We start from the raw sequence: 12,942 nt of genomic DNA on the forward strand, positions 1-12,942 counted from the left end.
TCCTTCGAAGTAGGTTAGACCAACAATACATCCTTGTTTTAGGCATTTAGATATTTATGTATAATATGTATTAATTTTTGTGTGAACCAAATATTACACTGTAATTTCTAAAAAGTCAATGACTGTATAGATAGTACTAATAAAATTTTTCCTGCAAATTGAATTCTGAAGATTATTGCCCAAATTGTTAACCCTAACTAGCAAATGAGCCAAATCTATTTTAGTTCATGAATTGAGGTAATAGTATAATAAAATAACTAAGCAGATTACGGTGTAAAACAAAGACCTACTGACTTTTCAAGTTAGTTTAATAATAGAACTGATTTTTAATTTCACTTAAATATCTAGAATTGTAGTTGATATACATGTTAAAAACTGAGATCAGAAATTTCATGTTTTTAGCCTTTACCATTTTTCTTCTGTGCAGTGTGTGCATGGATTCAAATGACGATACAAAAGCTGTCTTACTAGCGCAGGTTGAATCACAGGAGAATATTTTCCTTCCGAGCAAATGGCAACATTTAGTACTCACCTACTTGCAGCAGCCCCAAGGGAAAAAGAATATCCATGGGAAGATCTCCATATGGGTCTCTGGACAGAGGTATGAAACGTTTTTAGTAAATACTTATTAATGTCAGTTACAATTTTAATTATTCTGTTACAGCTTCTGAAACAGATTACAGAAAACTATAGGTAAAATTTTACTATATATTAACATAAGAGTCTGTCAAGTTAGATATTTTTTCCTACTTATCACTTTCATACAGAATTAATTCCCCTTAGAAATAATTGTTGAAGATTAATATTTGGATTTGGGGAGCATGCAGAAATCTGAACATTTAGGCATTCATGTAGAACGTATATTACATCAAGCAACTGAACCTATAATTTAGTCCATCAAGCCCATATATTATAAAATGAATCCATAAGGAATTACTTAAATTAAGTGGCTAATAAGACTCATACCTAAATTAAATCAGAGTTTCAAAAGAAATTAGAATGACTAGAGAAAAATATAAGCCAATGTATCAGGTGATAGATTAAGATAGGGTCCTAGAAATATGCCAGGTGATAGATTTGGTTATAGTACTATATGACTTTTACAAACCAGGAGAATTGTGAGTCAACTTAATAAGAAATGTTTTGTAGAATATCTTAATGTAAAATGTAACACTAAGAGAACTCTAAGGTATGGAAATTGTAAGCATTGGGAAGTATTTTATTGAATGAAATAGCATGAAAGGGGATACAGAATTGGAAACTAGTGTAACATGGGAAAGGACCAAGCTGGCTGGAAGGAACAGTCTAAGTTGAATAATAAGCAAGAAAAATGAGTGGGCATGGTGATACTATGTGACAGCAGCTTTGGATCCAGGATGAGGAGTCTAGATTTAATCGAATGGTCTAAAATATTGCAAACCTGTTATGTCACAGACCTTTTGCCAGGTGCATTATGTACATGATCTTCCAATTCTCTCAAAAGTCCCTCGAAGTAGATTAGATCATAGAGATAACATATACCCTTAGCACAAATTAACCTATTTTTTCATTCATTTGTTCATCCAATACTTGCTGAGGAATTATTATGCGCTGAGCACATGCTATATCAGGCTCGGGGGCTTGGTGAACAAGACAGACACGTTCCCTGCCTTTTGGGGCTTGCAGTCCCGTGAAGAAGCAGACCGCAAGCATACACGATTAAATGAGTGTACAAATCATGACAAGTACTGCGGGGATAACAAATGTGTCCTGAGACAGAAAATACCAGGTTTGCTATTAAGGGAGGTACATCAGGGAAGACCTATCTAGGAACAGTTTATTTAAGCTGAGACCTGAAGGAGATGGAGCTTTCCATGAGCAGGAGGGAGGAAGAGTGAGTGGGCCAGGCAGAGGAAAGGGCCTGTGGGAACCACGGGAAGGCTGTGTACCGGCCAGCGCTGCAGTGGCTGCAGGAGTTGATTGCTTACAGCCGTCCAGCCTCAGGGAGGCAGGGCAAGGGGCTTGTGAACGGCTCTAGGGTAGCCAGTCCACAGTGTCTGCCACAGGAAACAGTTTATTCATTTTTTAAAAATACATGAAAATATGTCATTGAAGCTCAATTTCCATAGTCCAAATAAAATATTTTCTGAGAAGTTCTGTCTTCACAACTGCCTAAGCCTGAATGGCAGCGGTAGCCAATCACTGTTTGTTTCCAGAGCCTTGAGTTAGATCGGTTGGGATTAGGGATGGGGCTGGGAGAGAGTCTCCTGGACTCTCTCCTCCTCCTTTCTTGAGCTCTCAGCACACACCAGGCAGTGTAGTAAGCATTTGACATGGATGACCTCAATTAGTCCTCCCAACAGCATGATGAAAGAGGTGTATTTTACATGTGAGGCAGCTGAGACCCAGGGTAGGACAAGGTAACTGACCCAAAGCCCTACCAGCAGTGAGGAGGGCTGCTGAAACGCAAACTGGACTCTGAATCTGGATAGAGCCTGCTTTAAAACCCTGTGCTTTACTAACCTGACAGCGTTTTGGTGGATCAGGCCAGCTGACAGATATAGGAATTATAAACTAATCATTAGACATGTTCAGAGTGAGAGTCTAGATGTTCTCTGTGGCCAGTTCTGAAGTTATGAGTATAGTCACTTGATTCACATAGCACTAATTTTTACTCACCCACTTATTTCTTCATTACTTTGAGGGAATTTTTTTCCCCTTTGGTACAAGTTAATGATTTTATCTATTAATAGAGCAATGAGCAAGTGACCAAGGATGAATATATTATTCTGTTGATTTAAATTCGGCACTATCTTTATCACTCTTTGAACTAATAGAATAATTTCTACAAATAATATATTTCAAGATGTAATGACACTGAAAAAACCTATTAATATTTTCTATTAATTTTTATTTGATGAACAGCACACAAATATGGTAGGAATATATGGCACATAGTAGATAGTATGAATTATTTTAGTGTTTGTTGAACTCATCTCGCATTGATCTTACAGTAGGTTTTCTTTACCCATAAAAACTGTATTGTCATAATGCCACTAGGGGGCAGTACTGTTTCAGTCACAGCCATTTAGTTGGTTGAAGAAAGATGCCTGTACAGTAATAGAAGTTATCTCACTATAATGTTATATGTCAATTATACCTCAGTAAAAAAAAAGTTAGCTCACATCTTTCCTTTGTTAAAAATATTCCTATTAAAATAGTTAAATTTATATGTTAAGTATGAAGCAGAAAGCCTTAGGGGAAAGTTTTTAAATAAATACATACCAAAATAGAATATCTCATTATTAGCTTATTCTAAGTCCTTTGTCTTATTCACAAACTTTGTCTTTATAAGCTACCTTCATTATCTTAATATGGAGGTTAAAACATTTCTAAAATGGGGGCAGAGCTTGACACTCCGCCATTTCAACTAGAGGATGAAGTTCTCCCATCATGTGTGTCTCTCTAGGAGAAACCGCTAGTTTACCTCTTCCTACTCTGCCTTTTGTAAGGATTCCTGTAACCTTTAAATGAAGAAAAGCAAGAGACTAATCAAAAGCTCGGTAATGATTTAGCACTGAAATAACAGAAAATGCCAAAAAGCATTGGCGTTTTAGTGCCTTGTCAGAGCAAAACCTGAAGAAGTGATATTCTTTTTCTGATTAGTTTTTGAAGCCCTCATAGAGGACATGAGATTTTTAGGAATTGTTTACTGAGGTGGGAGACTTTCTGGTAAAATCAGGGGGAGGTGGTAGATTTATATCTTAAACCAGGAAGGTGAATATGCAGAAGTCAAGTGGCAAAGAAAGCTTGCAGCAAATGTCCAGTCATGCTTCCCACGGCCTGGTGTAGGACCATCAGCATCTCTGTTCTGCTGCCCTCCTCTGGGGGCTTGTGGACCAGCAGCACCTTGGACCAAGGCACGAGAGAATCAGCCCTCCTCTCTGTCCCATCACCAACTATCTGATACTGAACCAAGAAACGTGTTCAAGAATTTCCCGTTTTTAAACATTCATACTTTAAAAATCCCTAGTACTCACTGAAGTAATTGATTTAACTTTGTTTTTAACGTAGGAAGCCTGATGTTACTTTGGATTTTATGCTTCCAAGAAAAACAAGTTTGTCATCTGACAGCAATAAAACATTTTGCATGATTGGCCATTGTTTGTCATCCCAAGAAGAACTTCTGCAATTGGCTGGCAAATGGGACCTGGGAAATTTACTTCTTTTCAATGGTATATTTTTCCCCTTCAAAGCATTTCCAAATTTTTCTTTCAGTTAACAAATATTAAACTAAGTTATTTATCCTGGATAAAGTATTAATCCCTGTTCCTTCACTTGTACTTAGTAAGTACTGTATTTCCTAGATTCCAAGATGTACTTTTAAAATATTTTTATAATCTAGGTGCTTCTTATAATTGATACATACATTTAATGTAGAGGTATACATCCTACCCCCATACCCTCCCCAAAAGAGAAGCTTATATTAAATCAACTTTATAATCCTGGAAAATGCACTGTTATGACAGGTACACTTAGACTGGTTGTCTCTTTTATTTATAATTTTAGTATATTATATTAAAAAATACCACATTTTAGGGGCAAAAGAAATATGTGATTTAAAAAAATATATCACTAAACCTGGCATGTAATAGCATTCAGACAGTGTTTATTGAATAGATGAATGGATGGATGAAGGAATAAAGATCCACATGTTATTTTTAAAAGGAATTTACTGAGGTATAGTTTCCATTTACAAAAAAGAAAAATAAAGAGGCAAAACCAAACCAAACCTGCTTTTAGCCTAAAGAGCAACTAGACATTTCATGACTTCATTATACCAAGAGCTTTCAGTTAACTTTATATATGTATCTATATTAATTCATCTTACATCCAGATAATGTTGCTGTAAATTATTTGCTCATTACACCAATTTGGAAATTGAGGCTTTATCAATTTTGTAAGATACAGTGAACAACTATAAGAATCTAGCAAAAAAACCCTCTTGGTTTCTTGTTTTTTTACGAAAAACTTTGGTTGGAGTATTTTAAGTAAATAACTTTATTTTTTTGCTATTCAGGAGCTAAGATTGGCTCACAAGAGGCATTTTATTTATATGCTTGTGGACCCAATCATACGTCCATAATGCCATGTAAATATGGCAAGCCTGTGAATGACTACTCCAAATATATTAATAAAGACATTTTGCAATGTGAACAAATCAGAGAACTTTTTATGACCAACAAAGATGTGGACATTGGTCTTCTAATTGTAAGTTTCCATTTCATAAGTTTTAACTTTATAGTAACTGTTATGTATGTTTATTGAATGTGTCATTAGCTGGGAATTAGATTTTTAGAGTTTTTCTTTTCTGTTTGTTAATATTTTCTTTACTTAGAAATGTTTTTCTTTTTAATTGAAATACTTTGACCACCTCAGAATTCATTTTCATGTTTCAAATTTTCATCTGCTTTTCCTTGGAACTATATTTCTATACTAATTATCAGTTTAGTTTAGGTTATACCTATTAATCATTTGAGAAAAATGTTTATGATATAATGAAAATATAACACGTGTTAGCCTTAAAAAATTGCTTATTACCTTTCTCTCCCATACTTACAAATAAATACTAACTTTTATTTATATTAATTACACATATTCAGATTTTAGAATATTTCTTTCTTTAGTATCAATAACAACTAGGAATTTTGCTTTCAAATTATTGCTCACTCTGCTTATATGAGACTCTTGATTGCATTTTATACATTATTCTAATATTTTGTTATACTAATATATAGATTAGGAGCTTGTGATAGATATTTTTCATTATAGCAGCTAGGAAACTGACCCTTCATGGTCTTAGAAGATCTACTAAAAGCTGGTAGAGTTTTTTAGCCATGAAACTATGTTCCTCCTTCTCTTGCTTTCTTATGAGAGGTACAATTATAAGTCAGAGATGTTTCTTACTTGGAGACTACTACTTTGGGATATATTTTGTTGTTATTGTTGTTGTTAATGAGGTGTATATTTTACAATCAAAATATATTATATTTTAAAGCTGTAACATTTGACTACAGTGAAGGAGAAGTTCTAGTTCAGATATTTTGTAAAACATAAGTCTTAAGTGGTGTTAAATATATATCTGTGGTAAAATAAATATAGAGTAGCTACCTGTGGAATTTAACTGAAGATCTGGTATTAGGCACACAATCTTTTTCTCCCTAAGGAGTATTTTAAAATGGGGGTTGGGGGCATTTTGGCTGTCCACTATTATTGGGTGGGGGCCAGGGATTTTAAGTATTCTACAGCGCATGGGTGGTGTCATACAACTAAGAATTAATCCCACCCCAAATGTGCCAGCGTTGACCAAACATGCTTTAGAGAAATGATTCTCCAACCAGAATCACCCAGAGGGCTTGTTACAACGTAGATTGCTGGGCCAGAGCTTCGGCTTCAGTAGGTCTGAAGTGTGGTCCAAGAGCTTGCATTTTTAACAGATTCCCAGGTCATGCTGATGCTCCTGGCTGGGGACCACACATTGAGCATCTCCGCTTTAGGAAGACGAAGGAGCTCATACAACAAATGTCTGTTCAAAACATAATTTTATTTTGCCCGAAAAGAATATAGGTTGTAAGTCATAAAATGCAACAGGAATTATCACAGATAAAAATTATACAGGTTTTATGTGAAAAGTCTTTTTTAGAAAGCAGATTTTTAAAGCCTGACTTCATTGTTTTGGGGTTGTGAGGTATGAGTTAGCAGTCAGGCAGAGATGGTGCCCTCCTGGCAAGGCATTGGTGTCAGGTGGGACATGTTTCAGGTAACTGGGCATTTTATCAGGTTTCTAATGAAAACTGCTACAGATATACAATTTTGTTTCACCCAGCATAATCATATACAGTAGACTGTGTAGTCAGTTTAGTTGGTATGCATATATGCTAGGTGATGCCTGATGAAACTATACTTAAGTCACCGCGAGTTGAAAATGATCGAAGCCCAAGGTCCCCCCGCCCGCCCCGGCTTCTGTGAGAAGATCTGGAATCTACCTGATTTCCCTAAGCTTGAGCTCCTGCAGCTGCCTCCACGGAGAGCGCCTCAGAGTATATTTTGCATTTAAAATTTACCATCATTTTAAAAGTAGTTAATAGAATATTTGACAGACAGCCAGAACCTGATCAAAACTACCCTCTGCATGGGAGAAATATTGAAAGTTCCATTCAATTTCAGTTAGGTACGCTGATAGTCTGGAATTTTATTCTAGTAGAAAGAATGATCTAGTTTAGAGTCATGTTTAAATGAGTAGGCAGCCCATGAGCAAATTCAAGACCAAGATACATTTGAATACATTGACCCAGAGTCTCCACCTCATAGGGTTGTAAAGATTGGTTAATATTTATAAATGCCTAGAACAGTGCCTGGCATGCAGTGAGCGTGGTATGGGCTTGTTGTTATCGGTGATAATAGGTATAATTTCATGTTTATTCTCAAAAGATCAAAGCTGGAATTTTTCTCAGCTTTGATGGGGTTTACACATATTGATCCCTGCTAAATGAAACTGATCTTTTCCTTTGTGGGGAGCTGTCTTGCTTCTCATGTCCATCTTTGTTTAGTGTAGTGTCTCTCTTTTTTAAAACAAAGAAAAAGATTTGTTGGTTGTCTTTTCACTTTGAAATATTCATTTGCTAGTTAATAACTTACTTTTTAAACTTTGTTTAGTTACTGAAGGAAAATATTTGTGTTTCAGGAAAATCTTTCCGTTGTGTATACCACTTGCTGTCCTGCTCAGTATACCATCTATGAGCCAGTTATTAGACTTAAAGGTCAGATGAAAACACAACTCTCTCAAAGACCCTTCAGCTCAAAAGAAGTTCACAGCATCTTATTAGAACCTTATCATCTAAAGAATCTCCGGCCCACTGAATGTAAAACCCTTCAAGGCATTCTGCACGAAATTGGTGGAACTGGTATATTTGTCTTTCTCTTTGCTAGGGTAAGAATCACTGCTTATAATTTTATTTAAGGAGAAACTACCTCTTTATTATTGATACATTTTAGGATTTCTTTTCGAATACAAATAAAGCTATATATCAACTATATTAAGCTTTTAAGATTAAAAAAGCACATATTGTTTAGAATGTCATCAAACTTTCTGCCACAGGTAATTTTTGATTAAAATTTCTTTTTAATTTATGAAGATTTTAGAAGTTTCCTATTATCCAGAAATGCAATTAGAACAATTAAGTGTTAAATGTACAAGATTTAAAATTGCCAATGAGAAAAAAGAAAAGCATACCATAGTAAAAATATAGAAGAAATGTATTCCTTAAAATAATGTTTGTGAAACTTGTTTTTCCCTTGAAGCTTCCAGATGCATGGGGGAAAAAAAGGTCAAATGAGTACAAAAATAATTTGTTCGGGTTTGAAGTTTATTTAAAGCGAAGGAGAAATACAAAAATTTTGACTCATGCCATAGGTACTGTTTTAGAGAAACATGTTTAATTATCTGTTCTATTTAGTCATGTGAGGGCCAGCACCATATCTTTCCTGGTGCAGAGTAGGCAGTCAATAGTGTATGTGACTGTTTCGGGGATTGGTAGAATCCAAATGGGGGTACAAATGGTCTCTCTTCAGTACAAATCATTTCTACTTCCTTGTGGTCCATATCCTTGTTTAATTAAAGCTGCCCTGATCTTTTTTCATCCTCAAAATTTCCTCCTTAAGTATAACTTCTGCAACATTATCATACTGTCTCCCTAACCGGCCTTCTTTCTTTTAACCTTTTGATTAATTTTGCGATGAGACATATCAGTGTTTGTTGTTATTGTTACTGTTCTTATAAATATTTGATTAGTATTTGATCCGCCATACTCTAAGCTGTCTTTCCTCCTTTTACTTTTTCAAACTTTTTTTTTGCATCTAGTACCTAGTGTTTTAAAATTAAAAGCTTTTCGTTTAACTTACCAACATTTTGTGATCTACTTTTATAGCTTTGTATAATTTCAAAACGGTTTTTCCTCTTTCTTCAAGTTATTGAATATAATTTTGTTATGTTTACTGTTACACAGTGACTAGATCCTAGAGGAAATGGTTAATTTTTTATCTTGCATACATATAGGATCTTGCCAATATGACTTTTAAAGTATGTTTTTACACTTAAAACTTAGAAACTTTGTTTAGTATCCATCCTTTCCTACAAAAATAAAATTCAGTCTCCTTAAAATCCTTACACGTGGGACTTCCCTGGTGGTGCAGTGGTTAAGAATCCCCCTGCCAGTGCAGGGGACAGGAGTTCGATCCCTGGTCCGGGAAGATCTCACATGCCGCAGAGCAACTAAGCCTGTGCACCACAACTACGGAGCCTGCGCTCTAGAGCCCGCGAGCCACAACTACTGAAGCCCAAGTGCCTAGAGCCCGTGCTCCGCAACAGGACAAGCCACCGCAATGAGAAGCCCGTGCACCGCAACAAAGAGTAGCCCCTACTCGCTGCAACTAGAGAAAGCCTGTGCACAGCAACAAAGACCCAACGCAGCCAAAAATAAATTTAAAAAAATCCTTACACGTATAGCCTGCCTGTTTTTTTTTTAACATCTTTATTGGAGTGTAATTGCTTTACAGTGGTGTGTTATAGCCTGCCTTTTGAGCCTAATGTCCACCACCCAACCAAATAGGCAATCTGCATTCTCCTAGATGTACCGTGAACTTCCAGTCTTCGCCTCTTTCCTGACTGTGGCCCACCCCGGCCACCCATTTATCCCTGCTTCCCAGGGTTTTGCTCTCTCTCCAGGCCATCTTCTCCATGTAGGCTTCCCTGTGCTGAGCAGAGTGGAGTCAGAAGTAGTTTTTATGCTCTCGTGCATTCACAGTGTCTCACTCTTCTTTGCCTTTTATCATCATAATAAGGTGTGTGTTTCTTCCATATAGTAGTTTCCAGAAAGCACTGGGGGAGTCAAAGTACAAGTCACAATCCGTAGTTTCTATACGTACGTCTTATCATTTGACCCCCATTGGAGGCAGGTAGCACGCCTATTACTTCTTCATCTCCCACAGCACAGAACACAGATCCTGTTTGTTGAGTGACTAATCATCAAAAATTTGAGGCATTTTGCTGACTTTTCAGGTCACTAATAAAATGCTACTGAATTCTAAGGTTATCAGTGTTATTTTAGTCAATTTATAGAATATTTAAGAGACAAATGAACATGGAATTTATGGGGGGGTTTTGTACTGTGTATTCATTATTTTTTTAACATCTTTATTGGAGTATAATTGCTTTACAATGTTGTGTTAGTTTCTGCTTTATAACAAAGGGAATCAGTTATGCATATACATATGTTCCCATATCTCTTCCTTCTTGTGTCTCCCTCGCTCCCACCCTCCCTACCCCACCCCTCTAGGTGGTCACAAAGCACTGAGCTCATCTCCCTGTGCTATGCAGCTGCTTCCCACTAGCTAGCTATTTTACATTTGGTAGTGTATATAATGTCCATGCCACTCTCTTACTTTGTCCCAGCTTATCCTTCCCCCTCCTTGTGTCCTCAAGTCCATTCTCTATGTCTGTGTCTTTATTCCAGTCCTGCCTCTAGGTTCTTCCGAACCTTTTTTTTTTTTTTTTAGGTTCCATATATATGTGTTAGCATACGGTTTTTTTTTTTCTCTTTCTGACTTACTTCACTCTGTATGACAGGCTCTGGGTCCATCCACCTCACTACAGATAACTCAAATTTCGTTTCTTTTTATGGCTGAGTAATATTCCACTGTACATATGTGCCACATCTTCTTTATCCATTCATCTGTCGACGGACACTTAGGTTGCTTCCATGTCCTGGCTATTGTAAATAGAGCTGCAATGAACATGGTGGTACATGACTTTTTTTTTTTTTTTTTTTTTTTTTGTTTTTTTTGTTTTTTTTTTGGTACATGACTTTTTGAATCATGGTTTTCTCAGGGTATTTGCCCGGTAGTGGGATTGCTGGGTCATATGGTACTTCTATTTTTAGTTTTTTAAGGAACCTCCATACTGTTCTCCATAGTGGCTGTATCAGTTTATCAATTTACATTCCCACCAACAGGGCAAGAGTGTTCCCTTTTCTCCACACCCTCTCCAGCATTTATTGTTTGTAGATTTTTTGATGATGGCCAGTCTGACTGGTGTGAGGTGAGAATTTATGGTTTTTAGTTTTGTTTCTTTACAATTCTTAAGTAATTACTAACAGCGTCAGCAATAAAAAAATAAGCTTTCAAATGAAACTAAGGGGTTGACGTTACATAATGGAAGATAACCACACATGTTAAATTTTTAATCTCAACAAATTAGAAAAAATATATCTACTTTTTTTTAGGTTGTGGAACTCAGTATCTGTGAAGAAACTCAAGCATTAGCACTGAGAATTATACTCTCATTAATTAAATACAACCAACAGAGAATACATGAATTAGAAAATTGTAATGGACTTTCCATGATTCATCAGGTGTTGATCAAACAAAAATGCATCGTGGGCTTTCACATTTTGAAGGTAGGTTCTCATAAAACTTATTCTTTGGGGCTTCCCTGGTGGCGCAGTGGTTGAGAATATGCCTGCTAATGCAGGGGACACAGGTTCGTGCCCCGGTCTGGGAGGATCTCACATGCCACGGAGCAACTAGGCCTGTGAGCCACAACTACTGAGCCAGTGCGTCTGGAGCCTGTGCTCTGCAACAAGAGAGGCTGCGATAGTGAGAGGCCCGCGCACCGCGATGAAGAGTGGTCCCCGCTTGCCACAACTAGACAAAGCCCTTGCACAGAAACGAAGACCCAACACAGCAAAAATAAATAAATAAATTAATAAACTACTACCCACAACGTCTTCTAAAAAAAAAAAAAGAAATGAAAGTGGCTCTTGACACTATAAAAAACAACAACAACTTATTCTCAGAGTTTCATATGCAGTGATACCTCTTCATTAAAGTCTTCCAATAATAGAGTTTTGTGTTTCAGTTATTCCTGAAGAAAATGAAGGAAACTCAATAGTATATATTTAATCAAAGTAAGGCTCTTCTGGGTTTTTCATCATTTAAATGATTACATTTTAATTGCCTTTAAAACATTTTAGAAGAGTAAAAGCAAAAAATTAAGATTTTTAGATCTTGATTAGCCAGCGATGTCTCCTTGGCCGGCCCCTCATTCTGTAGACTAGTGAAAGTGAAACCCACAGAGAGACCGCTGTTTGCTTCAGCTCCCACAGTTATGGAAGAGAACCTAGTTCTCCAGACACCTAGTGCTGTGCCGTTCCCATTAGGCAATGCTGCTATAGAGTTAGCATCTTAAAGCCTTATTAGCTTTTATTGTGATCCAGCTGTCATCATATATTTAAGTACCTTTCTAACTAAAAGCACTTGGTAACATTGTGAAAGTATTTCTCTCTGAGGGTACTAGTACTAAGGCAAAAGACCATGCCTCTTCCCATGACCCCAAACCCCAACTCATGAAACTGTCAAGATCCATACATTTGTGGCATGAATGCTTCTTGGAAAAAATTTAAAACCCAACAGATTCATTGAATTTAAAAAATAGGATGTGGTTTCTTTTACCCCATATTTGAAACTGAATAGTCATTTATAAATATTTGAAATTTGGGGGTTTTCTCATTACTTGAATTGTTTTACAAAACAGTTTAAAGATACTTGGTGAAATGTTGAGTTATTCACTAGTTTTCCTTTGAATTTAATGTTATGACTGCTAAGATTGAAAGCTGAATATTTCTGTTGAATTTTTGGATTAACTGACTGTTGATGCATCTTCTATTAATGTTATTTTTCCATAGACCCTTCTTGAAGGTTGCTGTGATGAAGATATTATTCATATCAATGAGAATGGAGAATTTAAGTTGGATGCCGAGTCTAATGCTATAATCCAGGATGTTAAACTGCTAGAGGAGCTATTGCTAGACTGGAGGATATGGAATAAAGCAGAGGCATGTACTATTT

The 12,942-nt window shown here is 36.4% G+C and overlaps 1 protein-coding gene across 1 annotated transcript in view; it reads left to right on the forward strand.

The window, feature by feature from the left end:
- The window catches only part of LYST (lysosomal trafficking regulator), a 177,242-nt gene that overhangs the window by 65,818 nt on the left and 98,482 nt on the right, over positions 1-12,942 (forward strand). Inside the window, exons 14-19 of the mRNA XM_060035027.1 lie at positions 428-601; positions 4,054-4,214; positions 5,060-5,250; positions 7,724-7,969; positions 11,319-11,492; positions 12,780-12,929. Of these exons, the coding sequence (XP_059891010.1) occupies positions 428-601; positions 4,054-4,214; positions 5,060-5,250; positions 7,724-7,969; positions 11,319-11,492; positions 12,780-12,929 (1,096 nt within the window). The remainder of the gene's footprint in view (positions 1-427; positions 602-4,053; positions 4,215-5,059; positions 5,251-7,723; positions 7,970-11,318; positions 11,493-12,779; positions 12,930-12,942) is intronic.

This window comes from Delphinus delphis, chromosome 16 (assembly GCF_949987515.2).
Source record: "Delphinus delphis chromosome 16, mDelDel1.2, whole genome shotgun sequence".
NCBI classification, from domain to species: Eukaryota; Metazoa; Chordata; class Mammalia; order Artiodactyla; family Delphinidae; genus Delphinus; species Delphinus delphis.